The sequence below is a fragment of the Anopheles darlingi genome, chromosome 2 (assembly GCF_943734745.1).
Source record: "Anopheles darlingi chromosome 2, idAnoDarlMG_H_01, whole genome shotgun sequence".
In the NCBI taxonomy this organism is placed as follows: Eukaryota; Metazoa; Arthropoda; class Insecta; order Diptera; family Culicidae; genus Anopheles; species Anopheles darlingi.
The window spans coordinates 64,583,557-64,607,824 of record NC_064874.1 but is presented as its reverse complement, the minus strand read 5'-3'; the positions used below and the strand labels follow the sequence as shown (position 1 = coordinate 64,607,824).

Genomic DNA, 24,268 nt, shown 5'->3' with positions numbered 1-24,268 from the left:
CGAAATGGTGGGAATAATATCACCACCAAAAACCGGATATCGAGCCATCGCACCACCGTTCGCGTCCACGGCCATTTATCATGCACATCTCGTCGATTAATTCCACCCTCCAGTCCACTCGCTATCATTTTTGCGATTGGCTCCCGTATCGCTTGAAAACAGCGGTTCGCGAATGGAGATGAATCGAACACGGTTGGAGATACCGTCCCGCCAACCAATTCGGCAATGGCCACAAGAAGGTGGCCAAAATTTGCAAACAACCCCACACCCTGCTGTCGTGCGGTGCTCTAGTGTGGGCATGTATTCCCTATGAATAATATCATAGCAATACCGATATTTATTATGGCCACCGGTTCCGCGATGACACCCTGGCATCATGGCCGGATTCGCATGGAAGGGCGATGACGAAGGGCGGTGGGGGATTTATCGTATGAATGATAAATACGATTTATGGCTCAGAATATGGTAACCACCTGGGAGAATGTACGCACACGGTGCCGCCACCAGCGGAACGGCCAACTCACACAAGAAAGTGCCAAGTAATAATAAAACAATCGAATCCAACATAATCATCATCATCGTCATCATACGGGATGCTGGAAAATGGATGCACGTTGCGATCTTTAGGTGCTTAATTGAATTAAATAGAAATCAGGTTTCTGGTCGAGATCCGACAATTTCTGTGCAGACAATTGTTTTAAATTATCCCTATCCCCTGTGCAGTTGCCTTTTAGGACTTTGTGGTTCGTATATAAACGCAAAGCAACAAAACATATTCGCAACAAAAGCTTATAGTAAAAAAAATGAATTTACTAATCACCAAACTATTTAAAACGGTAAATAATTTCAAACGAAAGTACAATGTAATAAATACAGTATTTCACAATAACCCCCATCAAAATATAACAAGTTATGCAGCACAACAAATGAAACAAATTGTGTAAGATTATGATTTATTTATTCATAATTAAGCATAGTTTGCTGTTTATTTCGATTCCAGATTTCATTCACTTTTTTTTTTTGTTATTTTATTTTACTCCGGCGGGCTTCATGAACTCTTCGCCTTTCCCTTTCAAGGTTTGCTTATCATTCATTACAGTGCATCTTCGTTTTACCTAATACTAATATCAAGAACGACATTGAAATGCAGAGAAACACCGCTGTGGAGCGGGAAGGGCCGAACGGACCGCATGCAAAACATCCTCTACAGCCCTCTCCGGACAGCACAAATGTTGTAAAGCTTAACGCAATACCGTTGCAACGAAACAGATTAAAAATAACGGATTGCCGAAAAGATATGTTCCGCTTCATTCGTTCATCAAGCCGTTTGTTTATCACCAAGAACTGTTTCATGGACCTTTCTTTCATCCCCTGCGTATGCCAAACTTTCAATATTATCGATCAGAGTTCTACTTGAATCATACGGAACGCACTACTTAGTCTCGTCTGCCAACGAGATCCCTTTCTAGCAGAGCTGGATTGCTACGAAATGCAACATTCTAACTTCATTTTATCCTTCCCATAGTACGCTAATTTACTGTCTTAAGCCAATTGTATGGTTCGAAGAGAAACGTATTTTCGTATTTTCTCTATTACTTGTAATAAATTATATAAAAGGTGTACCTAGTAGTGTATGGTGGTGGTACTTTACCGCAGATACTCGCGCTGTACCGGAATATTTCGAAAAGATAACGCTGGTAGTCCTTGTATCTTTTCGAATGATTAAGCAATCCCAGATATCCACAGTATCATTCAAATCAACCAAACCATGCATGTAGCATAACCAAACAAGGTACAGTCGAATGAACGAGATCTGAATTGAACAATAAGAAACTTGGACATGTCGGAGTAGCTATCTTCAGACGCAAGTGCCTAACAGTTCCATCTCAGTGCGACCAATGGCTCTTGAAGGGGAATTCCTAAGCGTATTCGTTTAACTTATGTACTATGTAGCCACCGTCGAGGACATACTAAACGGACCTCGAACTATAGGTGACATCTGACCTTACTTTACAGATTCCTCCCTCTTCCCTTATTGTCCACAAAGCGACAAAGTGCGTTGGCTGCTGCTTTGGTGTTGCCGCTTTTCACTTCACGACTCAGCAATCTCAGTCATGCTGCTCATCAAAGGGAACGAGGAGAGCTGCGGACAAATAGCGGATGCACCAGTCGAGGAAGCAGCCACTGCTGCTGCGGCTGCAGCGGCCGCCACCGCTACCACGGAGGAACTTTCCGAAACACAGCTACTGCTGTTGCTGTTGCAAGAGCTGCTGTCGATAGTGCTACCAGCTCCGGTTATATTGCTACCAATGCTGCCAGTACTTCGGTTCATGCAGCTATTGACGCTGCTGTTGGCACTGCTTTGGCTGCTACCAATGCTGCTAGTAGTGCTGCTGTTGCTATTACTGCAGCTTCCTAAAGCTGTCTCTTGTTCGAGAGCAGTTCTTAGCAGTTGCGCACGCAGCTCACGCCCAGAGGCACCAAAGTTAGTGGTGGACATTGCAGCTCGATTTCGGTTGACCAGCTCATGTGCCACATCGGTATCACACATCATCTTTGTGCCCTTGCGCTTACTGCAAGCTGTTGTTCCATCCGGCACCGAATGGCTCATTTCCATCGCTGCCTCTGGACACTCACTGGTACTGCTACTGCTGCTACTGCTACTACTACTACTGCTGCTGCTGCTGCTGCTGCTAACGCCACAATCCATCATTATTACAGTCGAGGGAGGCCCAGATGGATTAGTCGGGTTAACCGCACCAGCACCTCCACCTTCTATCATTCCCGGAGTTGCCACTGAGGAAGACGGCAGTTCCCCAGTAGCACCCACCGTTACCGGGGGTACACCAGTTGGTGTGGTGCATAAGCTGCTGCTGTTGCTTCCTCCGCCTCTCTCAACGCCGACGCCAAACTGCATTGCCGGACCCGGTGGTGTTCCGAAGGGTGAAGTTATGCAAGATGTGCCACCCGAGCCCGGGTTTGCGGACAGCTTTGTTAGGAAAAACTTTGGCGTAACACGACCACTGGATGGCGCAAGCGGGAAGGTGCCACTGGGATGTGCGAGGTTGTTATACCCGTTCTCGAAGGATGTCGTCGAAGAATCCGGACTCGGGCAAATTGGCGAAGGAGACGGAGTTTGATAGACTGGAGACGGCGATCCACTGAAAGGAAAGAAAGGCTCAAAGCTTTATCACAAGCAATATAAATTGGTCGATTATTGCATTACTTCAATGATCATATTTACTGATCTCACTTCAACGGTTCATACTTCGAAGAATATGTTCGAGTTTTCTTCAATTTCACTCAAGATGCTCAGAAACGAACAATCGTTACTAGGGCGCTATCAACTAAAGTCAACAAATCGCCTGCACCACTCTCTGATAACGCTTGCAATGATGCATTACCATGCGGTAATAGATAGAGGCGGATTGGTTGCGGACTTACCGTTCGGAGGTAAAAAATTTCTTCGGTGGTGGCGAATAACAACTGCCGTGGTTCTCCTCTAGGTCGAACTTTCGCTTCACCGAAGAGCTGAGCGGACTGGGACGCAGCGGACAGGGTGACATCGATCGGCGCGTGACAAACTTACGTGTCGGTGATGGTGAAGTGGTCGGATACTGAAGGGTAATGCCACCGCGACTGAAACAAAACGATCATCAGTAATCGATCGAGGGGACGCGGATTAACGGACAAATCCTACCTTGTGGGCGAAGGACTAGAACAGCAGGTGGACCCAACCGATGGCAGCGCTACGTGCAACGGATTCTGCAACTCTTCGTTCATCTTGCTGGCTGAGGCAGCGAAGGACCAGTTTTCCGCCACGAGCGTCAGGTCCTCGTAGCTCTGGGACATCTGCATGGCCGAATGAATCTCTCGCTCATGGTTTACCTCTCGGCTGTTGCTGACATCGGCGCACTCCTCCTGGCGCAGCTGTGAAATCCTGGGTGTTAGCCTTGGACCAGGCGTACCACATCCGTTGCGGCTAGGGCTGGCACTACCGTTCGATATGACTGCCAGTGGACTGAAGCTGGCAGAGAAACGTCGAACGCGCGGTGTGAATATGTTGGAGAAGGACGTCGGGAAGGTTTCCCTAGAGGGGTATATTGGAACAGGGTGAAATGTGCATTAGCGGATGGTCCCTTCGTTCGTTGCGATGCCTGCATCAGGACGGTCGGTATTACCTGGATCCAGGCTGCCCTGATCCTTGGCAGGACGATGATGAGTTCAGCATGGTTCCTGCGGTGGTGTGTGGTTCCACACCGACTCCCGTTGTGGCTCGGCAGTGCTGCAAGCTGCTTGTTTCCGGTTGTGATTGGCCTTCCTCCATCGGCTGGACACCGACGTTCGCCGTTGTGGGCAAGTTGTTAATGTGCGGGGCACTCGAACAGCGTTTCAGTGCATTTGGTGAATCGACGTCCATCTTATGCCCTTCCTCGCCCTTCGTTCTCTCAGTCTTTAGCCTTCTCTTCCTTTCACTTCCCTTCACCAACCAATGCGGTCCTGGTTTAGCAAAGAACCTAGCAAAGATTTTTGGGGCAAAGAACCCAGCAGAACGTTTGTCCTCGGGTTGACTTCAGCGTTCCGGTAAAATGCATTCGACGGACGTCGTTCCGGGGGATTGACCGTGGGATGGCGTTGTTCGCTTCACAAATCACCTCTCCACAGACTGCTTCGATTTATGGCCAAAATGTTTCTCTCCGTTTGCAGCCTCACACGAAAGATCAATAAACCATTTTACCAGAGGGCCTTTGCCAGCCTGCTGACATTTTGTTCACCGTCAAGCCCCACATTTTTCGCCTAGCCTAACGAGCAGAAAATCGCCCGCAGAAGGTTCTGGTTCTCGATTTCATCCTTTTTTGGTGATGAGTTGGGCGTTTCGTAGATTTTTTCCTCGCTGTTCTTGCACCACCCGCGACGGGACCAAACGGAGAACGGCGCCAGCACTTGGCCTCAAGCTTGCTGTTCCGACAAACCAAAACACACAAAACGACTCCACACGAGGCACGCCTCAAATCCAGGGGAAAGTCGATCGTGATGCACAGATTGCTACCAAATAGTTCGCACTTTGCTCCGCTAGCACACGCCAAGGATAGTCCGGGATTTTGGGGTGAAACGGCAGTGAAAATGGAAAATAAAATTTCTTCTGGGAAAAATTTTCCGCGTTCGATGACAGTTCCGCGCTCAACTGTCAAGCCACTGACAGGTCGTGCGGCGCGGAGTGTGTCCTTTCGGCGAGAGTTTTCTCCTTAAATTAGATCCTTAAACCGTATTTAACAGCACAAATCCGTGATATCCCGCCGGAAAGATGCCCCCAAAAAAGGCTCCCGCAGGAGCTTCGAAGAAAACCGAAGCGAAGAAGAAGGAAAAGATCATTGAGGTACGTACTCTCCGCCGTCGCGGAACAGGCGGTGTTTTTGCCACCTCAGACACGCCGCATCACTACTGAATCTTCCGGAAATTGTATTCTAAACGGTTTTGCTCGTGCTCTACAGGATAAAACGTTCGGTCTGAAGAACAAGAAGGGTGCCAAACAGCAGAAGTTCATCTCGCAAGTGGAGAAGCAGGTGAAGAGCGGCGGACAACATAACCTAATTCAGAATGTGAACGTCAAGAAGGAGGAGAAGGAGAAGAAGCTGAAGGAACAGAAGGAACTGGCGAAGCTGTTCAAGCCGGTAGCCACACAAAAGCTAGAGGTCGGAGCTGATCCCAAGTCGGTGTTGTGTGCCTTCTTCAAGCAGGGCACCTGCACCAAGGGCGATAAGTGCAAGTTCTCCCACGATCTCGCCGTGGAACGCAAGTCCGAGAAGCGATCGATACACTTCGATATGCGCGATGCCGATGCGAACGACACGATCGAGAACTGGACCGAAGAAAAGCTGTCCGAGGTGGTTGCTAAGAAGCATGGAAAGGAGAAAACGATGCCTTCTACGACAATCGTAAGTACCATTCATCCCGCTTCACATATGCCGGGTGGCAAAACGTTTAACTAAAGGCCTTGCACTCGTTTCGTAGATCTGCAAATACTTCCTGGATGCGGTCGAGCGCTCGCTGTATGGATGGTTTTGGGAGTGTCCGAATGGTGAAAAGTGTATCTATCGCCATGCACTGCCACCGGGTTATGTGCTCAAGAAGGACAAGAAGAAGGCCGACGCACAGAAGGAAGAGATATCGCTGGTTGATCTGATCGAGCGTGAGCGTGCTGCACTGGGCACGAACCAGACGCGTGTCACGCTGGAAACCTTCCTCGCGTGGAAAAAGCGCAAGATCCAAGAGAAAAAGGACAAGTTGCAGAAGGAAGAGGAGCGCAAAAAGAAGGATTTCCAGGCTGGTCGCCAAAATGGCTTGTCCGGACGCGAGATGTTCAGCTTCAATCCGGAGATGGTCGATTACGGCGTGGACGAGGGTGAAGCGGCCATCGAGTCCTACGGTCGAAACGAGGACGATGACGATACTGTTGAGTACAAGGAGCTGGACCTCAACATGCTCTCGCTATCCATCAAAGAGGTAAGCTTCCTAGATACGGTTAAACTGCAGTGCAACCTGATCAAACATTTCTTTATACTTAACTCGTTTCAGGTTGACGATACGGGCACGGTCGCGGATACCGATCGCTGGCAGAAGATGGCAGCAGATGAGGCCTCACGAACGGCAGCTGAAGAAAGTGCTGCTGCAGCCGCTTCCAATGACAACGATGCCGCTCCAATCAATGAAAATCTGTTCCTGGAGGAAGACCTTGAAGGCTTAGATGACGATCTGAGCGACGACGACGACGACGAGGATGACGATGAGGACGAAGACGATGGAGGTGAAAAATCGTGATAAATGCCTGATGGAGACATCGTTGAAAGCAGCGGTTTCCCGTTTCTCCGTTTTTGCTTGTCCCGTTAGAAGTGTTCTTCTTTGTAGCAACAAATTGCTTCCCACATACACCCACATGCTACACAGGTGAATAAAAGTTAAACGCTGATTTTAATGTTAAATAACAGCTCGCAGTCACATCCACGGGAATGCTTTTCATTGCACACCTCAAGCGTCGATCGTTGAGTTTAAGCAGGGAGTACGATAAAAAAAAATCCTTTCGTTCAATGGATACACAAATAAAGTTTATTCAATTGTATATCTTCGTTCTAACTTCATCATTGAATGTAAAGTCAGCAGTTCTGGTCATGCTATTTGAATTTAAAATTGATGTAACTTTAGTATTGGGGATAGATTTTCTGAACTGACCGTTCATTGAAAGTCTGCTTCCTCCACAAACTGCACTGCGTGCTCTGCGATCGCTTTTGTCTGCATCAGCTGTACCGCAGGATCCGTCATACGATCCTAGTACTCTACCGATAGTAATAGGATCAAAGACGCTACCACTTCCGAGGGATTAGATACGGCAAAGTTACACCACCAAAAGTGGAGAGAGTGATGAACAGCTGATCTCCATGTAATGGCAAAGACCAAATTCATCGGGAACTGATCCGAAAAAAGGGACCAAGGATTCTACCATTATGTAATGCATTTGCGAATATTTTATTTTATTTTTAACGACACGATCCTAATGATCAATCTTCCATCCCTACACGTATGTTACACTTACATTAAAGCCATCAATGCCGGTTTCTCCTTAATCTGCTCTAACATCTAATATAAACGTGGTAGATCTTTTTTTGTAATTCACATTCAGCACCATCAACCATACCGCAGTTCTCCGTTCCAGCGGGAAACGCGCTCACTACAGATAGCACGGGTCTCAATTCTTAACTCGAAAGGGTAAATTTGAATATCTGTCCGCATGACCAACGAAATCGAACGAAACAATTATGGCGTTCCAACAGCATAATTAATATAATGTTTGAAACGTGTACATTACTGACTACATCAATAGAACATACATGGCTAGCAAAATATAATATGCATATGTATAGATTAAGTGTACATAACATTAAGCGGAAAACGAATTACAAAGGACACCGGACACAGTGCATGGGGGGAGGTACAGGTAGGGCGGAACAAAATTAAAAACGAAACAACAATGTGTTGGCGAGTGTCTTCAAGACGTGAGGCACAAACGCACACATACGCACACGGGGCCGTTCCTCTGGAATGGTTGTGTGCGCGATATTGCCAATCTGTACAGAACCATTATGGTGCAGCGGGGTTCAGCGACCTCACAATTTGTTCGCTGTTTAGGCCGCCGGCGTATCCGGGATAATGGAGGTGAAAAACGTTATCACCAGTGTGCCCAGGAAGGACGTCATATCGTTGAACGTCATCCGTTGGCCTTCGGCAGCCACTTCTTCCACAGTGTTAGTCGTCGTCGCCTCAGTGCCAACGGGCTCTCGCTGTTCTGTGGTTGCCGGGACCTCTGCGGTCCGGTTGTTGGCGCTGGATGCAAGGTCTGTGCGAGGACGAGGGACGGTCGATCGGCTGGTGGTACTGCTACTGCCAGTTGGCGATGCATCAGCACCGGTGGATCGTTCCGGTTGATTGTTCTCTTCGGCTGCTGCGGGTGCTGCGGCTTGTGGCTGTTCTCCCATGTCAGGAGCATTCGGTTGCAGTAACGGTGCCTCAGGTACATTGTTCTGCTGAACACCTGGCGCAGCAGCAGCTGGTTGTTGGGCATTCGTAACTCGCCTGTCCACCGCCTGATAGATGCGATCGAAATGCTTTTTCCTGCAATACACATTCGTAAACGAACCATTACTTGATTTGAACTAAACAGAGACAAACTTTTGGTTCTGTGGTTCTGGTTAACACGAAACTTACAGATATAGCATCACGCCAATCACGAGCACGGTGAGACAGCGCATAGGTGAAGAGTAAAGGTAAATGACCGTCATCAGGATAAGAACGCGGCACATGCTGAAAAACACATCCAGCCAATCGTTGTTGTCCTGCTCTTCGACCACGATGTTCGGGAATCGTCGTGCAGCGCGTGCAGCCGGTACAGCAGCCGCAGCACCACCAGCAGGAACCTCTCCACCGGCAACCACCTCCTGTTCGCCAGCCTGGTTTGGTGCTGCTGCAGGCGCTGTTGCTCCTGTATTCGTCGCCGTTTCACCGCCTGTCGCAAGTGGTGTCGGTGAGCTAGAGTCGGAATGCGTGCCACTAGATGAAGAGCTTGGGCCAGCCGGTGCCGAGAATGGCGTTTGAGCAGGTGCTGTTGGCGTTACAGTCGACGAACTGGCCGCAAGTGATGGATTGGAAAGTGATGTCGGTGCGATGAACGATCCCATTGAGGATGGAATGCTGCTACCGGATGGCATCATGCAGGGATAGTACGCCGTAGGAAGGCCGGACATGGCTACTGGTGCCGTATGGTTGATTGGGACCGTAGGAACTGTCGCCACATTGTCCGAGGAACCGGTGAGCGTTTGCAAAGAAGCGGCCCCCGTACCCATCGGCGGTAGAACACCCGATGGGGAATAAAGTGCATTAACATTGTTTTGTCCAGCATTTAGCCTGCGGAGAGGGAAGATAGCATAGACCACATGTGTTAACAGTTAACAGGCAACGGAATTAAGAACGATGTGGCTATAAAAGCGAAACTTACAAGTTGATGTATTGGTTAAGGTACTGCATGTATGACTGCTGCACTAAGTTCTGCAGGGCAGCCGTTTCCTGCATGAAGGCGGGCGGGCCTGGAAGTGTCCTTAGTGCGGGCCGCGTGATGCGTTGTCGTAGACCTTCTCGGTCATTGGCTGAAAGCGAGCTTGCCAGTTGCTGTTCTAGTTCATTATCACGCTCCCGGGAAGTCGCTGATTGAGTGGAATCAGCACTCGAAGCTCCATTATTGGTCACTGAGGTGCCGCTGCTTGTGCCCTGACTCTGACTCGCTGACATCCTGCCCGTAGTAGAGGATTTGCTCGGACCACTGGTGCTGCCTTTGCTTGTGCTGCTACCGCTGCCGTAGTAGTGATTCTTTGGAGTGAAAACTAGGTGCACTGTGTGCGCTTGTTGGCCTTCGTACTGTCGGAGCACATCTTTCAGTACCACGCTGTCGCTAAGCAGCTGGCCTGAGTAGATCAGCTTCTGTTCATCCGTACTCTAGAAGAAGAGAAAAAATCGAACACAATTTTAAATTTAATAAAAATGCTTTTGTTTAGTCAATTTACGAATAATGCAACACACAAAACTAAATGTATTGGTGAAGACTAGCGCTGACGTGGTCCAACAACGAAACGCGATAAGCAACACTGTTGAACGTACACGGGAGAGCCACTTCTGAGGCAGCTTTTTTCTATCGCAAACCGACTTACAAAACGCTCTTCTGATTTAACTTTACACTCCTACCAACCTACCAAATCTCGACGGATGGACGACTGGAATGAACGGGATATTCCCGGCCTCTGCTCGCGTAGCGAAGCTCCCGTGAAGCAAACCGTCTACTACGCTACGTCTGTATGCTTATCATATTTGGTAAACAGTTTTCCAACTGTTCCCTTCTCCCGTGGTCGCAAGTTGCTGCGCTGTTCACGGGCTTTTCTGTTATCATTTCCAACACAACCACCACCAACGCGAATGTGTCGACGAAACGACGAAACGTAAAAGAGTATCACTCGCATTGGTTGGCTGGTCCGGTTTCATAAATAACTAGCTGCCCCGACAGACTTCGTACTGTCTTTGATCGGTCGTGGGTTTATCGTAAACAGGAACTTTAAAATTTTAGTAGATATAATTTTATCTATTCCATAATTTGGTAGTATTCGATTTATCAATGAACCAAATGAATAGCTAGGTCCGTTAGTGATGTTGGAAATAGAGATGCGACGTGCTTGTAAATATGAGCTGGAAAGTTAACATGATGTTTGAGTTTTAAGGCTTTGCCTTTCGGGCTAAATGACATCATTTGGAACAACGAATTATATTTTCCCAAGTATTTTTAAAAAAAGTTTGACTTTAGTATTCGGCTTGCACATAGCTCGTTAAGTTCAAATGCTGTGTATTTAACGGCATTACAATACGACACACTTGATCCATTTTTCCCCGGTATTCAGCTTACGATGATTTAAATAGTCACATGGTAGATCATAACTAAAAGCACCGCACTTCAAATTATCTCAAACGTCGATCGATCAGATCCAGGGTCTTTCTTTTCTCTCGGGTATTCTCGGTGATCATTCCAATCGCAAGTTGTTCTTGATAGATAGGATATGTTGGTATTGCTTTCTATTACTATTCGGTTACTGCTGCTTTATATGTTTGTGCATGCAATTCCGATCGTTTACCATTCATAATCCGATACGTTGAAAATTGTCAATGATAAGAGGCACGTAAATCAATAGACGAAAATTAATATAATTCTTGATCAATTCAAATATTTCGCAACTGAATAAGTTTTTGTTATTGTTTCATGTAAATTGATTTGTGAAAATTAAAGCAACTTCTTAATTAACTCATGACTTAACAAAACTTAAGAAATTGTTAAGAAAATTTAAACCAACAATAGGCATACCAATAAAAAATGGTAACGATTTGCAGCATTGCCGGTCCCATGGTTATCATTCCACCCTAGCCGGGCTCCCTCTCTCTCTCTCTCTCTCTCTCTCTCTCTCTCTCTCTCTCTCTCTCTCTCTCTCTCTCTCTCTCTCTCTCTCTCTCTCTCTCTCTCTCTCTCTCTCTCTCTCTCTCTCTCTCTCTCTCTCTCTCTCTCTCTCTCTCTCTCTCTCTCTCTCTCTCTCTCGTTCTTTTCCTTAACATTTGGTCTATTGGTCTCATTTTTAAAATTATTATTCATGAATTAAACGCAACTATCTAACCTTACCACCCCTCACTCTGCTCTGCAAGATGTACGGAATGGAGGGTGGTGATGGTGGATAGGTGAAAGAAGCAAGTAAAAGAGTATTAAGTGAATCCAATCGATTTAGAGACCATCAAAACCTAGGAAACGATACCCATATTGCCCTAGGACGTATTTTAAGGATTGGGGTTGTATGGAAGCTCCCCTTTCCCCTCATCCGATGTAGACCAAATTTTGTCCCATAGTTTCTCAGATGACCATCAACAATTGTGCAAGTTTTAATGGTATTCGGTTCATAACTCGTGGAGTAATGAATGTTTTTAACAATCAAGTGTTAGGGAAGGGCATGAAGGAAGGTAGCGGGGGGTTTCTAACCATGCCTATAGCACTCACCGGCCCCAAAAACTCCCACATACCAAATTTGGAGTCAATCGGTTCAGTAGTTTCGGAGTCTATACCGGACATCCGGACAGACACATTCATTTTTATATATATAGATTTAACGAAAAAATGGGAGCCCATATCAATGGGAAAAGGGATGTACATTGCACGGTCGTCGTATAGACCATTCGGATTGCCTCTGGTGACATCGTTATGTGCCCCGCAGTGCCCTTTCTGCCCCGTATCACCCCTGTCGCTCCCAGTTGCAAACGAGCATTTAATATACGGAGCCACAGGAATCGCATCGTGCAACCATTGAATCGACACATTATCATTCGATCGACCACAACGTTGCGACCACAAGCCTATGCTTGGTCCAAGTTCAAATGATTCTTCGCTTTTCGAAAGTGTTACTCGTTATTTCTTAGTGTTCATTCAAAGAGGAAAGAGGTAAAACCCATAATAGACACCATCCTTCCATGGACTAGCATCTGCTCAGCAGTATGTTAAAAGAGAGTGAATAAAGCCAAACAAATCCTGATTGATGTTTTCACCAGGAGTAGGCTACGAATCGGAAGATACCCAGATTTAACGACACAATAGCAGCTTCGAACATGGAATATAATTGATTTTATGGAGATAGGATTTGAAAAAAAGTAAAATGTTTCGTTAGATTTCTCAAACCAGCATATAATTGTATTATATCATGACTTTGTAAATGATATCTACCGCCAGTACCAGTACTGGTGAAAAGTTGAACTATTTTGGTATACGAGGTCGGCTGTAAGCCAACGCAGTTGGCGGAGAACAACTGCTAATCAATAAAGCGTCGCGACAGACCCATATGCCGTCGTACAAATGATGCAATCTTTGGCCCGCAGTTTGGGTTGCAGATGTGGCCCAAACGTCGCCATTGCCAAGCGAGAACGTTGGCCGCTTTAGAAGAAGAGTACCGCGTCATCCAGCGGAGAACACGAAAAAGAAGAACCCTACAGTGGCAGAGACAACAAAAACAGAACAACCAAACAACTGTGATTTGCACAACTGGTTCCATTACATAGAAGACAGTACATGGCCGTAGCGAGGTCTCACACCTTACCACCTTCAACTGTCTTCCCTCCTCTCGTGATGTGTTGAGCAATTATCGCGATACTTGTAGAGGGAATCCGATCAGGGAACTGAAGGTGACCCTCCGTGCGATCGTTACTCATCACGTTCTCCTCCCTGCATCGCAATGCTGCCCAGTTTCAAGCCTGCCGCGATCAAATCAAATCAATTTGTTTTCTCATTCGACACATTCCACTCGATTGTCACGTGCCCTGAGGAAGACCCACTATCCCAGATTGCATTAGGGAATGATCTTCGAAAAATGTGAAATGATCACGATTCCTATTGAATTCAAACCGAAAAAGAATCGGAACTGAATGAAAGATATAATCTCCGCTTCATGCTTACCGGTTTGCCTGGGTAAACTTCCGTGAGGTGGCCCTTCAGCCGGCGGATCGTCCACGAAGGTTCACATTTGATGGTCAGGTCCTCGCACTGCTGGTTCGAGGCCTTCACGATCAACGTAACGTCCATCGTGAATGCGTCTGGCTCTCTCGGTAGTGCGACTGCTACAGATGGCTGGATCCTCCAAGTGCTTCTCAAGCGGGGCAGAGTTCCGAATGCCTCTTTACGACGCTGTAAACACACCGCAAATAATGCGCAGCACTATCCGTGTTTACGGTGATGATGATGATGGGTCGGCTCACCACTACCACTTGCTGGGGCGTGGATTATGCTATCACGGAACGGCTAATGTTTTGTCGTATGTTTGTTATTTCTACGCCTGCACGATGGCCGGAGAGTGGAGGAGTGGCGACAACTCTCTGGAAATCTCGCGAACTGTTGCGGCCAATTGGTTCCGTTTCTGCGATTGTCGTCGTCGCTCCGAGATGGTGTGAGTGTCTGATTAGACAAAAAACACTCCCAGTCGAGGCCTCCTTTGTTTCTGGTCTTCGCGGATGCTTGTTTCTCCAGTCCGCTGTGATGTTTGTTTTGCTTTTTCGGCCTTCTGGTCAGCAAAATCAGCAGGGAGTCTGTCTCCGCTTTCCACGCCTCTGAGGGGTGGGGGGGCTGGTCACTTTACGCAAACTTTGACGCTTTTTCACCCTTCTGGCCACGGTCTGAAGTGCTATTTTTAGCGATGCAAAAGCGTATTTCTCAATATTTTCCCCGTTTCTCAAAGAGAACCAAGCTATTCCGTCTTTCAGGGATCACGATTGCCAACAGCCTCTCACCGATACGGTTTGTGGCGGAGGAGACCACTAATTAACGAGCAAGTACTGTACGCACTACTGAAGGGCGCGGGTCACGGCACTTCTACTTCCTGCATTCCAGGGTCAACCACCGCAGCGACGGAATCCGACAGTGACTAAAGAAGTCACCTGCGCTTATCAGAACGGACGACGAACTAGTTTTTTCCCCGTTTTGTCTCTGCCCGATCCGGAAATCTTCTGGTACAGGAGAACGCGAGAGAAGGCAAACGACACACAAATAAATAACGGGGCTTAAGGGACCGGAACTGAATTGATCCTTTCACTAGTGTCCTCCAACGACCGTAGAAGTTTGTTGCACTTTCCGAGACGGACCACACGCGTTTTGAGAGTCGATTTTCTGGCTGTTTCAGGATTTTGTTGAAATTTGGGAAAGTTTGTGATTTTGTGGAGCTCCGTGATTGGTCGTTAGTCTACCCACATAACCAATTGGCGAACAGATAACAAATGAATATTCCGGCCCTACAAGAGTTACTGACTTACATGGGATAGACCGGTAGACGGTGCAGTATGCTTGCCGTTACAGTGCCAACGGTGCTCCATGGGGTACTTTGCCTGATTTGCTGGAAATCGTTTTGCGTTAATTCATTTGCTTGCTGCGGCTAACAAGGGTCGATTTGAATCAGCGGTTTTGTACTACCATGTAGCGAGATATCAACGAAAATCTTTTAATTATTTAATGCATCACACCAGAAAGTTTTAAAGTAATCATGGAGGATTGTAGCACAAAACACTAAACAAAAAAGTTTACATCGACAGCTCGAAAGATTCATCAAATTGTCGGCTCTCTGTTGTACCACTTGTTGTGTTTTTAATAATTTCGGGTTTCAGATATGTATTCATATTTCATTATACAGTTAAAAAACGAATGTGTTACGAGCGTACAGAACAGCATCACTCACAGCAGATGCTTCCTGATTTCCTCCCTCCACACATTCCGTGAAATGGAGGAAAATAATTTACATTGCGGAACATTCTCCACGTTGTTTCCAGCCCAAAAGGAATTTCAAAAACGAAAGTGAAGTGCAATCGTAGCAAAAGTGCGCTCGTTATCAATGCACTCCTATGCGCACTCCTGCTGCAGTCGCAATCATGCAATACTGGCCGGTTACTTTCAAGTTCAGTACGACGGAAACCCGATCTACGAGGCTGTAGAGCCTTCCACCTCCATGGTCCCCCCTACATGGTTCGCCGATCCTGTAGCCATGGGCGTACTCAACTATCTCCAAGATGCTTCGGCTTGCTCTGTACTGACGCTGATAAATGTAAAGTCCCTGTCCCTGCTGACTGAACCGGCGCACTACTGGCTGAGCTCAGTCTAGCTTCATCCGCCGTACCGTTAAGATGTTTCGTATTTTAAAATGTAGTCAATACTTATCAGTGCGACAGTTTACTCGCAGCAAACATGTAAGTCTGATGTCCGCCATCGCGTGCACAGTACTTTTCCATTCCGTTCGGCCAGTGCCGAGATTTCGGCACATTGAAATGTTTGTCTAGGACGGGATGAAACCTGATAAGGAACCTGCGATACTCGTTGCCCAGCAACATCTTCGCACTGCGATCTACCTAATGTGTGCCGTTTTCTCTTCGTCGCTAGACAGGAAAGGTGATCGCCTTACGGCGCGAGGATCAATCGGTATGGGAACGTCGAGCCTCCTTTCCACCGGCGATGGTCAAGAAACTCATCAAACAGGGCGTGAAGGTAATCGTACAACCTTCCAACCGTCGAGCCTATCCGATGCAGGTAAGAATTGAGCCTATTATTCATTACTGGCGATGTTAGTTGTACAATGTAAAGCCGATCTTCAACAACGCATTACGTCCATGTTGCATAACCAATGCGGTAAGCCACGTACGCCGTGAAACCAGATCGATGAAGTTCAGGCAAACCAGTTTAACGACTAATTCAATGTCTGAGATGGTCGAGTCTTATCGACCCCCGGGCACTCTCGTCAATACGTGGGATGTGTGATAACGGTGGCCATAAGCAATAGAGTAATGTACAGAGCGCAATGGTTTCTTCTGCCAACGAAGGTCCTCGTAAGCTCAACTTGTTTACCTTGCCAGCCATTGGTCGCTTGTGTCAGGCCCCTTTCGATGGTGGACATGGCGATAAGCGACATAGTGAAGCAGGCTGAACAGCCATTAATGCAAGTGCAACAAGTGCAGAGCGGTTTCTGATATGACTGCGTCAAACCAGGTCATATCTAGCGGGACGGCAAGTGGAGGCTTGCCCAGACCGAACACGTGCTTCTCTGCGCAGCATTCAAGTACTCAAGAGCAACAAAATGGTCAATTTGAGAGCGGCTTCAGATCAGTTGGCATACTTCTACGCCCGTTCATATTTTAATAGCTACTTCACTTATCGCTATCTTTTCGAAAAATGATGCTATTAGTACAATTTGATTAAGCTCGATATCGCTCCGTTCCCGATAAGGACAAGAAGTGTTTGTGACGATGGTTGGCAACTACGAACCCATGATAAATTGTATGGCCAATCGCTATCTGTGACGGAGAGAGCTTCCTTTTGCCATACGTCACTTGGTCAGACCAGGGTCCTCGGAACGTGTAGTAGCGAACGCACATGTATCAGCTGATAAGGAATAGGCCGCCGGCTTAAGTCACTGTACACACCTCCCGCTGATTGTATGGCGTAGCAGTTGTCTCAGTTGCCTCACTGCCCGTTTCCAGGCAGATCGCATTTGCCGTTTATAATGAGGGCGGCGTTGAGTCGTGATAATGCTCAATGAATTGACCATTCAATGCGGGAATTCGATGCTTATCGTAATCAGTGAATGGTGATTTTTGTCAGGCGATTGACATTGTTGGAAGGAGAACCCAAACAACGAGCACGCGATCGTGGCGCTACTGATAAACCAGGGCCTGTACCGCATGTGCGTCTGGTTCGTCATCGTCATATTGCGCGGCTTGGCCTGCATTTAACTCTAGTATTACGCACTACACATTGGAAGTGAAGAACAGGGTTTGTTTATTTGTTTTGTCTCACTTTTACGATCCGCTAGGAAGCTGCGTAGTTCCAATGTACTTCGAGGAATATAGCCATGGAAAAACATGTTGCACATGGGCAAGAATGCGACTATAATTTAGTAACGATTCACTACACTGAACACTTGCTGGTGTTTTACAGGCTTACCTCAATGCTGGTGCGACGGTACAGGAAGATATTAGCGAAGCCTCTGTGATCTTCGGCGTCAAGCAGGTCCCAGTCGACGCGCTGATCCCTCAGAAGACCTACTGCTTCTTCTCGCATACTATCAAGGCACAGGAATCGAACATGCCACTGCTGGATGCCTGCCTCGAGAAGAACATTAGGCTGGTCGATTACGAGAAGCTGATGGATAGGAACGGCCAACGGTTGGTGGCGTTCGGCAAGTATGCAGGTGTTGCCGGAATGATCAACATTCTACACGGACTCGGTCTGCGATTGCTGGCCCTCGGTCATCATACTCCATTCATGGTAAGGCCCTCGTCTCTGATTCGCCATTCTACCGGAAGCACGATGTTGATTGTTTTTCGGTGCGATTTGCTTTCTTCCGTAGCACGTTGGTCCTGCCCACAACTATCGTAATTCGTCGATGGCACGGCAAGCGGTACGTGACTGTGGCTACGAGATCTCGCTCGGTATGATGCCCAAATCGATCGGTCCCCTGACGTTCATCTTCACCGGTTCGGGCAACGTGTCGCAAGGAGCGCAGGAAGTGTTCCAGGAGCTACCGATTGAGTTCGTACCACCGGAAATGCTGCGCAAGGTGGCAGAGCACGGTTCCACCAATAAGCTCTATGGTTGCGAGGTCAGCCGCTCTGACCATCTGGAGCGCCGTGAGGGCGGTGGCTTCGATCCGGTCGAGTACGATCAGTATCCGGAGCGATACATTTCGACCTTCAGCAAGAACATTGCGCCCTATGCGTCGGTCATTGTGAACGGCATCTATTGGGCGGTCGGTGCACCGAAACTGATCACGATACCGGACGCAAAGAACCTGCTGCGCCCGGCCAACACTCCCTGGCTACCGACAAGCCGTGGTTCACCGGCACTACCTCATCGGATGCTTGCTATCTGTGACATCTCGGCCGATCCGGGTGGTTCGATCGAGTTCATGAACGAATGTACGACGATCGACACCCCATTCTGTCTGTACGATGCCGATCGGAATAAGGACCAAAAAAGCTTTAAAGGCCCGGGTGTGCTGGTCTGTTCGATCGACAACATGCCAACGCAGCTGCCACGGGAATCGACCGACTTCTTCGGAGAGCTGCTGTACCCGTACGCCTTGGATATTCTGCAAAGCGACGCTGCAAGACCGCTCGAGGATCATAGCTTCTGCCAGCCGGTGGAGGGTGCAATCATCTGCAGCAACGGTCGACTGACTCCGTCCTTCGAGTATATCAACGAGCTACGCGAATCCAACAGCCGGTCACGCCACAAGACCGAGGGTTCGGACATCGGCAAAAAGCGTGTGTTAGTGCTGGGGGCAGGATTCGTTTCTGCTCCGCTCGTGGAATATCTGCATCGTGAGTCGAGCGTCAACATTAAGGTGGCTTCGCAGTACAAAGAGGAAGCGGATCGATTGGCTCAACGCTATCAGGGTGTGGAGTCGGTGTACGTGAATGTCCAAGATGAATCAGCCAATCTGCAGAACCTTTGCGAGCAAAGTGATGTGGTCATTTCGCTGCTACCCTACTCCCTGCACGGTCTGATTGCCAAGCATTGCATCGCTGGACGTACGCATCTGGTCACGGCGAGCTACGTCAACGACGAGATCAGTGCCCTGCATGATGCAGCCCGTGAAGCCGGTGTAACGATCATGAATGAAGTCGGTCTGGATCCCGGCATCGATCATCTGCTGGCGCTGGAGTGTATCCAGGATGTGCAGGAGAATGGTGGAGTCGTCGAGTCATTCGTCAGTTTCTGCGGTGGCCTACCAGCACCAGAACATTCCGACAATCCCCTTCGATACAAGTTCTCTTGGTCGCCCCGCGGTGTCCTTCTGAACACACTGTCGGCCGCGAAGTATTTGAGCAAGGGCCAGGTGGTGGAAATTTCGGGCGGTGGTGACCTTATGTCAGCTCCCAGAGAGCTCGACTTTTTGCCTGGATTCGCACTGGAGGGTTTCCCGAATCGAGACTCCACCAAGTACAAGTCGCTTTACGGTTTGGCTAACATCAACACGCTGCTCCGTGGTACCATCCGGTATAAGGGCTTCTCGGATACGATTCGACCGATGCAGTTACTGGGATTGATCGATCCTAACCCTCATCCTCTGCTGCATCCGCACGGGCCAGAGCTAACCTGGCGTCAGTTTATCGTCAATCTGTTGGGATTGGCCGATACCGACATCTTCATCGAAAACCTCAAGTACCGTCTGGCGGAGCGCGTCGGACCAATCGATGGTCTCGAGGAGCTTGGTTTGTTAGAGAACGTCCCCGTGGAGAAGATGGGTTCGCCTCTTGACACACTCAGTCACTTTCTGTCGAAGCGACTTGCCTTCGGTAAGATAGCGTGTAAGGTACTTGAAGCTGGTCTCTTAAGTATTGCTTTTTGCTCCACGCAGGTGACAACGAGCGCGATCTGATCGTGCTGCGCCATGATGTTGGAATTCGCTGGAGCGATGGACGGCGCGAAGAACGGGGCATTAATTTCGTAGTGTACGGACAACCGGCGGCACAGGGTGGACATTCTGCGATGGCTAAAACGGTCGGATTCCCAGCGGCCATTGCCGCTAAAATGATTATTGACGGTACGTACACAGTGATCAGCTCTTCGATCCTTGGCGTATGCTATCTGACCTGACCTATACTATCTGGCTTTTACCAGGTGAAATCCAACAGCGCGGTGTTGTACTTCCGTTCACCGCTGACATCTACCGGCCCATGTTAGCACGTTTGGAACAGGAAGGTCTTACGGCAACGACGACAACGAAGGCACTCTAGGCCGGAATTGCAGCACGGGTCAACGCTACCTGACAGAGACAAATCTGGTCACAAGCTGCCCCCCATTCCCAACCCCATTCGTCATTTGTGAAGGCTAAATCATGCGTCCTAAGTTCATGTTTACTGTTTTCGTTTAATTTGAAGAAACTTGCCAACTAACGCTTAAAATAAAATCTATGTTAAGACAACCGCGTCCCAAAGGCAGTAATTTCTCCTTGACTCTCGGTCGTAAAAACGCCAATGATAACCTACGACTTATTGCACTATGGACACACACACACACAATAGCCATCTTCAGATCTACGATCTGTACACACGTTAATAACAATGAAAATCCAAAATGCTTCCATACAGTTATAGCAATTTCAGTAATGCCCAAAGAGGTTCTAAGCTTCTAGAATTCGTGACAACGTGTTGTTAAACAGTGAATAACATTACCCCTTGGACTGCATCGAGCAGTCCCTAAATGCACATGCACCGCGAGAGGCAATGGCTCATACATTTTCATTCCATCATTCAGAGAGCATAACACTGCGTTCATTCGTTCATTGAAGAGAAGGCAACTAAATGACTCGGTACGAAAAATAAAAAAAGCCATTCTTATCAGTCCTCCCTTGCAAACGACCCCTTCGACAAGCTGGATTCATTCGGTTGCAGCTCTTCTCTCGGTGAGTGTGCATTGGAGTTGGCCTGAGCAAAAGCGACAACCACAACGCGGCAGTGTCCACCATTTATCGTAGAACGAGCCGTTTGCTGGCTTCGTTCTCGTGCGCGTTACTTGCCTGCGAGCCTTCGAGTGGAACGGAGAGTAGTTTTCGTTCGTGCACTCATTCGTTCTGCTCGTGGGAAGGCCAGGTGGCCGCACGGCATACAGTTAAGCCAATTAAGTTCCCTAGCCCTACTTCTCCCAGTGACGACTTGTGCTGCGTGGAATATCGTAATACATAAAGTGTCTATTGTTTAAACGGAATCGTCGTGGAATAGCAACAAGGATCTCTTGTGTGAAATTGACGCACTTTCCGCAACAGGGCGCACGATTACTTGAAAGAAGAAGATCACCCAGTACCCCCCTTTTGGGGGTTGTGTTCTATCCCTCCTAATCTGCGTCCAAGTTTCCTATCGCGGTAAGGTCCTGGCCCCGGAACTACGATAAGCTCTCCGGTGGCTAGTGACAAGTGGGCCCGAATTTCGTGCACGAGCAGAACCTGAACATAGACCCCCTGGACAAACATCGTTGTCCGTTGCCGCGTAAATTAGCGCAGCGCGAGTGTGACGACATCCTGCGACTACTCTACAATTAGCTTCGGGTGCTCTTATCAATATGTTGCCCCGGTCGGCTTAGCCGAGGTCTACGAAACAACGGTCCGAACCGGCGCAACACGACGCTGGATTAGTGTGAGCAGCATCTCATCTCGACAATCGCTGGCGGTACCCCTTGCCTCGGTCGGTCCCGCTCTCGCTCTGGAGCCCTACAATGTGTATCAGCCCAACGTGTGGGGTTGTTTGATTGTGCGCCACACAGTCACTCCTCAGTTGATCGCGACGCCCCACACTGTACGCATCCGCGTAGGCCGGAATCGGATGCCCACCGTTTCCTCGCTTCCTCCGCTGACTGTGCGCCCTTATGCTCGGTAATTAGTGTGTACGTGCGCGCGTGTATGCGTGTGTGTGTGTGTGTTGTGTGCCGGAAAGCCTCATCATTGGCTGCGCCTTCCACGTGCGCCACGCAGTAGCTCCACCGGAACAGACCGGCACTTCCCAGCAAGTTCGACTCAACGGTGCTGTGATCGGTAATCGCAGCAATCCAGTGCACGATGATCGGCATCAAATATCTGAACGATGCCCACCTTAAGGGGTTCGAAAAGTACAAGGTAAGTGCGAGGTGGTTCTAACGTGTGAGGTGAGGTGGCATGATGTGATAAGTGACCCACCGCAGACTTGTTTTCCAGCTGATTCTCGCGCGAGTTTTCGTATGCTGGTGCGATCCTATGTATATGTGTGTGTGTGTAAGAAGCGGTATGTGTGCGTAAACATAACAAATGGATTACCCCCTTTCTACCCGCATCTCATTTATTGTGCACGATCTCGCGCCCGACAACTAGTGGCGGCTCTGGCTGCAACGACGACGACGATGACGACTACAAAACACATCGTACACGTTCCTTGCTCCATACACGTTGTTGTGAGCCCCGTGGATAGCGTGATTGGAGATGATTGTGGTGGGTAGCACGATAAGAATGCAGTCTCAGCTTGTCTTATCGGAGGAAAGTCTCGGAATATCCCGCAGCTAGTCGTTCCTAATATATGGCGGCAGTTATGAGGGGGTTAAAGTCCCCAAAAACCGAAACAATGGATTAAGATAAATTGAACTCGTGAGCAACCAACCACGGCTAGCTCGCGTGAACCCGCACGCCCCAGCTTGATCGTATTTCAATCGTCGCTCAATTTGATTGCAGCATACCGTTTAAATAGACTAACGCTGTGTGCGACCCTTATATAGTAATGACCTTGTCGATCTGTCCAAGAACTGGGTTCTTCAAACGCAAGTAAATTCCAAATTCCCTATCCTCATCTTCATCTTCTTTATTGCGTTGAGATGGCACTGAAGCTGCATGATGTAGCTCCGTCATTGCGTCTTTATGTGATTCTCATTCTACCCGGCTCGTTACGACAACAGACCCTCGTGTTAAGTGAATGTGATTATCGCTTTTTGCCGCACGCCGGCTCGTCAGCTTGCATATTTATTTTTTGCACTCCTCGCCGTACCTCACAATCACTTAGAACCAGCGGCTGGAAGAGATGGATTGCTGTCTCTCAAATCAAGCAACGTATATTCGCATCATTTCCGTCTTTAGCTCGACCCACGGAGATTCCGCGTCGTCCGTACCGGTGACCGAACGACTTGGAATGGCATGCAAGAAAAAGGGGAAACAACAACAACGTTGTTTTGTGCTGCCACACGACCTGATGCGAAACAATCGGCCTCACTGTTATGGTAGCTCATCGCGGGAACGACCTCATTCTAGGCACCTTCGTTGATCGCACGGCGGTGGTTGGACACTGGCGCTCACTTTCCATTTCCAGTCGCAACAAACACTACACTCCGACACTCGCGATCGCAAGCCATCGTCGTCGGCGGTTTTTGACCTTATCGCAAACCGCCTGTAACGGGTTGGTGGAACCCGGAGAACGATCGCGTTTGAACCTTGAACGAACTGATCTTCTGTCGCGGTGCGGCGCTACCGATTGATCGTGCTCAATTCAGTAGATAGTGCTGCCCGTTTCCTGTCTAAAACGTGCCGAACAATGCAACACTCTCTCAAGAATAATCTGCAAACTTAGCAGATTGCTTCGAGAATTCTGGTTTGACGGAAATGTATGGCACGGCATAATCGGCAAGGCGTCATGAACAAAAGTCAAGCCTCGGTGGGGATAATGGGCGCCAAGATGTGAATCGAGGCCATGGTTGTGATTACGTTATCGATCACAGAGCCTGCGGGAGTGTTGCTGGTCTGAAACGGCGTCCAATCCGGTACTGGGCATATGGTGTGATCGCTGGTCAATGTCTGCGTTCGATCCGACAACAAACGATTCCGTCACCCCAGTGGTAACCCCTGCAAGTGAAGGTCTGGAAGGGGTCGCATTGCGTACGTACGTAGCCGGGTTCTCGGTTACACCAAACATACCACTTATCACCGAATGACGGCTTGCCAGCTAACTCTTTATTATCGGAAACGAACCACTATCGGTCCCGGTAGCGCTCGAAGCGATCGTTACGCTTTGGTCAAGGCAACGTTGTGAGAGTCCCGATTTTGGTCTCGCTAGTTCCCGAAGCGTATAGTAGAGGCAACCATAGCGACAGGGAAGAACCACAATCGCGATGAGG

At 48.4% G+C, this 24,268-nt stretch overlaps 5 protein-coding genes across 12 annotated transcripts in view; 3 read left to right on the top strand and 2 right to left on the bottom strand.

Moving 5' to 3' along the window:
- Window positions 1-950: 950 nt before the first annotated feature.
- LOC125959724 (uncharacterized protein DDB_G0271670) lies at window positions 951-5,135 on the bottom strand. Of its 2 annotated transcripts, none has more exons than XM_049692614.1 (4): window positions 4,182-5,135; window positions 3,701-4,090; window positions 3,445-3,639; window positions 951-3,161 (listed from the first exon to the last, which is right to left on the bottom strand). In XM_049692614.1, the coding sequence occupies exons 1-4, from the start codon at window positions 4,418-4,420 to the stop codon at window positions 2,093-2,095; spliced, it is 1,893 nt and encodes a 630-aa protein (XP_049548571.1). In that variant the 5' UTR covers window positions 4,421-5,135; the 3' UTR covers window positions 951-2,092. The 2 variants fall into 2 exon arrangements, with proteins under 2 accessions (XP_049548571.1, XP_049548573.1); XM_049692616.1 differs by having other exon boundaries at window positions 3,701-4,027.
- Window positions 5,136-5,197: 62 nt separating this feature from the next.
- LOC125959730 (zinc finger CCCH domain-containing protein 15 homolog) lies at window positions 5,198-7,131 on the top strand. Its single transcript, XM_049692624.1, has 4 exons — window positions 5,198-5,377; window positions 5,493-5,936; window positions 6,013-6,504; window positions 6,577-7,131. Exons 1-4 carry the CDS (start codon window positions 5,306-5,308, stop codon window positions 6,817-6,819), a joined length of 1,251 nt encoding a protein of 416 aa, XP_049548581.1. The 5' UTR covers window positions 5,198-5,305; the 3' UTR covers window positions 6,820-7,131.
- A 374-nt stretch (window positions 7,132-7,505) lies between these two features.
- On the bottom strand, window positions 7,506-14,836 carry LOC125959725 (mucin-5AC). 2 transcript variants are annotated; one of them, XM_049692617.1, is made up of 4 exons: window positions 13,568-14,836; window positions 9,545-10,038; window positions 8,758-9,453; window positions 7,506-8,664 (listed from the first exon to the last, which is right to left on the bottom strand). In XM_049692617.1, the coding sequence occupies exons 1-4, from the start codon at window positions 13,691-13,693 to the stop codon at window positions 8,178-8,180; spliced, it is 1,803 nt and encodes a 600-aa protein (XP_049548574.1). In that variant the 5' UTR covers window positions 13,694-14,836; the 3' UTR covers window positions 7,506-8,177. The 2 variants fall into 2 exon arrangements, with proteins under 2 accessions (XP_049548574.1, XP_049548575.1); XM_049692618.1 differs by lacking the exon at window positions 13,568-14,836 and adding an exon at window positions 10,293-10,424.
- An 876-nt stretch (window positions 14,837-15,712) lies between these two features.
- LOC125959722 (alpha-aminoadipic semialdehyde synthase, mitochondrial) lies at window positions 15,713-20,570 on the top strand. Its single transcript, XM_049692612.1, has 6 exons — window positions 15,713-15,837; window positions 16,028-16,174; window positions 17,579-17,908; window positions 17,991-19,941; window positions 20,004-20,189; window positions 20,267-20,570. The coding sequence occupies exons 1-6, from the start codon at window positions 15,775-15,777 to the stop codon at window positions 20,380-20,382; spliced, it is 2,793 nt and encodes a 930-aa protein (XP_049548569.1). The 5' UTR covers window positions 15,713-15,774; the 3' UTR covers window positions 20,383-20,570.
- A 98-nt stretch (window positions 20,571-20,668) lies between these two features.
- Window positions 20,669-24,268, top strand: part of LOC125959728 (ethanolaminephosphotransferase 1) — a 6,848-nt gene continuing 3,248 nt past the window's right edge. For all 6 annotated transcript variants that reach the window (XR_007469761.1, XR_007469760.1, XR_007469762.1 and 3 more), the window contains exon 1: window positions 20,669-22,253. Coding sequence is in view for 3 of the 6 variants with exons in the window: in XM_049692622.1 (XP_049548579.1) it covers window positions 22,197-22,253 (57 nt within the window). In the remaining 3 variants the exon portion in view is untranslated. The remainder of the gene's footprint in view (window positions 22,254-24,268) is intronic.

Bases quoted from the DNA above. Each gene is read 5' to 3' on its own strand.
- LOC125959722 (XM_049692612.1), top strand. From the start codon at position 15,775: ATGTTTCGTATTTTAAAATGTAGTCAATACTTATCAGTGCGACAGTTT. The intron at 15,838-16,027 runs GTAAGTCTGATG...CTTCGTCGCTAG, and splicing joins AGTTTACTCGCAGCAAACAT to ACAGGAAAGGTGATCGCCTT. The intron at 17,909-17,990 runs GTAAGGCCCTCG...TTTCTTCCGTAG, and splicing joins GTCATCATACTCCATTCATG to CACGTTGGTCCTGCCCACAA.
- LOC125959725 (XM_049692617.1), bottom strand. From the start codon at position 13,693: ATGGACGTTACGTTGATCGTGAAGGCCTCGAACCAGCAGTGCGAGGAC. The intron at 10,039-13,567 runs GTAAGCATGAAG...CTCTTCTTCTAG, and splicing joins AAGTTTACCCAGGCAAACCG to AGTACGGATGAACAGAAGCT. The intron at 8,665-8,757 runs GTAAGTTTCGTG...TGTGTATTGCAG, and splicing joins ATTGGCGTGATGCTATATCT to GAAAAAGCATTTCGATCGCA.
- LOC125959730 (XM_049692624.1), top strand. From the start codon at position 5,306: ATGCCCCCAAAAAAGGCTCCCGCAGGAGCTTCGAAGAAAACCGAAGCG. The intron at 5,378-5,492 runs GTACGTACTCTC...CGTGCTCTACAG, and splicing joins AGAAGGAAAAGATCATTGAG to GATAAAACGTTCGGTCTGAA. The intron at 5,937-6,012 runs GTAAGTACCATT...CTCGTTTCGTAG, and splicing joins CGATGCCTTCTACGACAATC to ATCTGCAAATACTTCCTGGA.
- LOC125959724 (XM_049692614.1), bottom strand. From the start codon at position 4,420: ATGGACGTCGATTCACCAAATGCACTGAAACGCTGTTCGAGTGCCCCG. The intron at 4,091-4,181 runs GTAATACCGACC...ATACCCCTCTAG, and splicing joins TCAGGGCAGCCTGGATCCAG to GGAAACCTTCCCGACGTCCT. The intron at 3,162-3,444 runs GTAAGTCCGCAA...CTTTCCTTTCAG, and splicing joins AAATTTTTTACCTCCGAACG to TGGATCGCCGTCTCCAGTCT.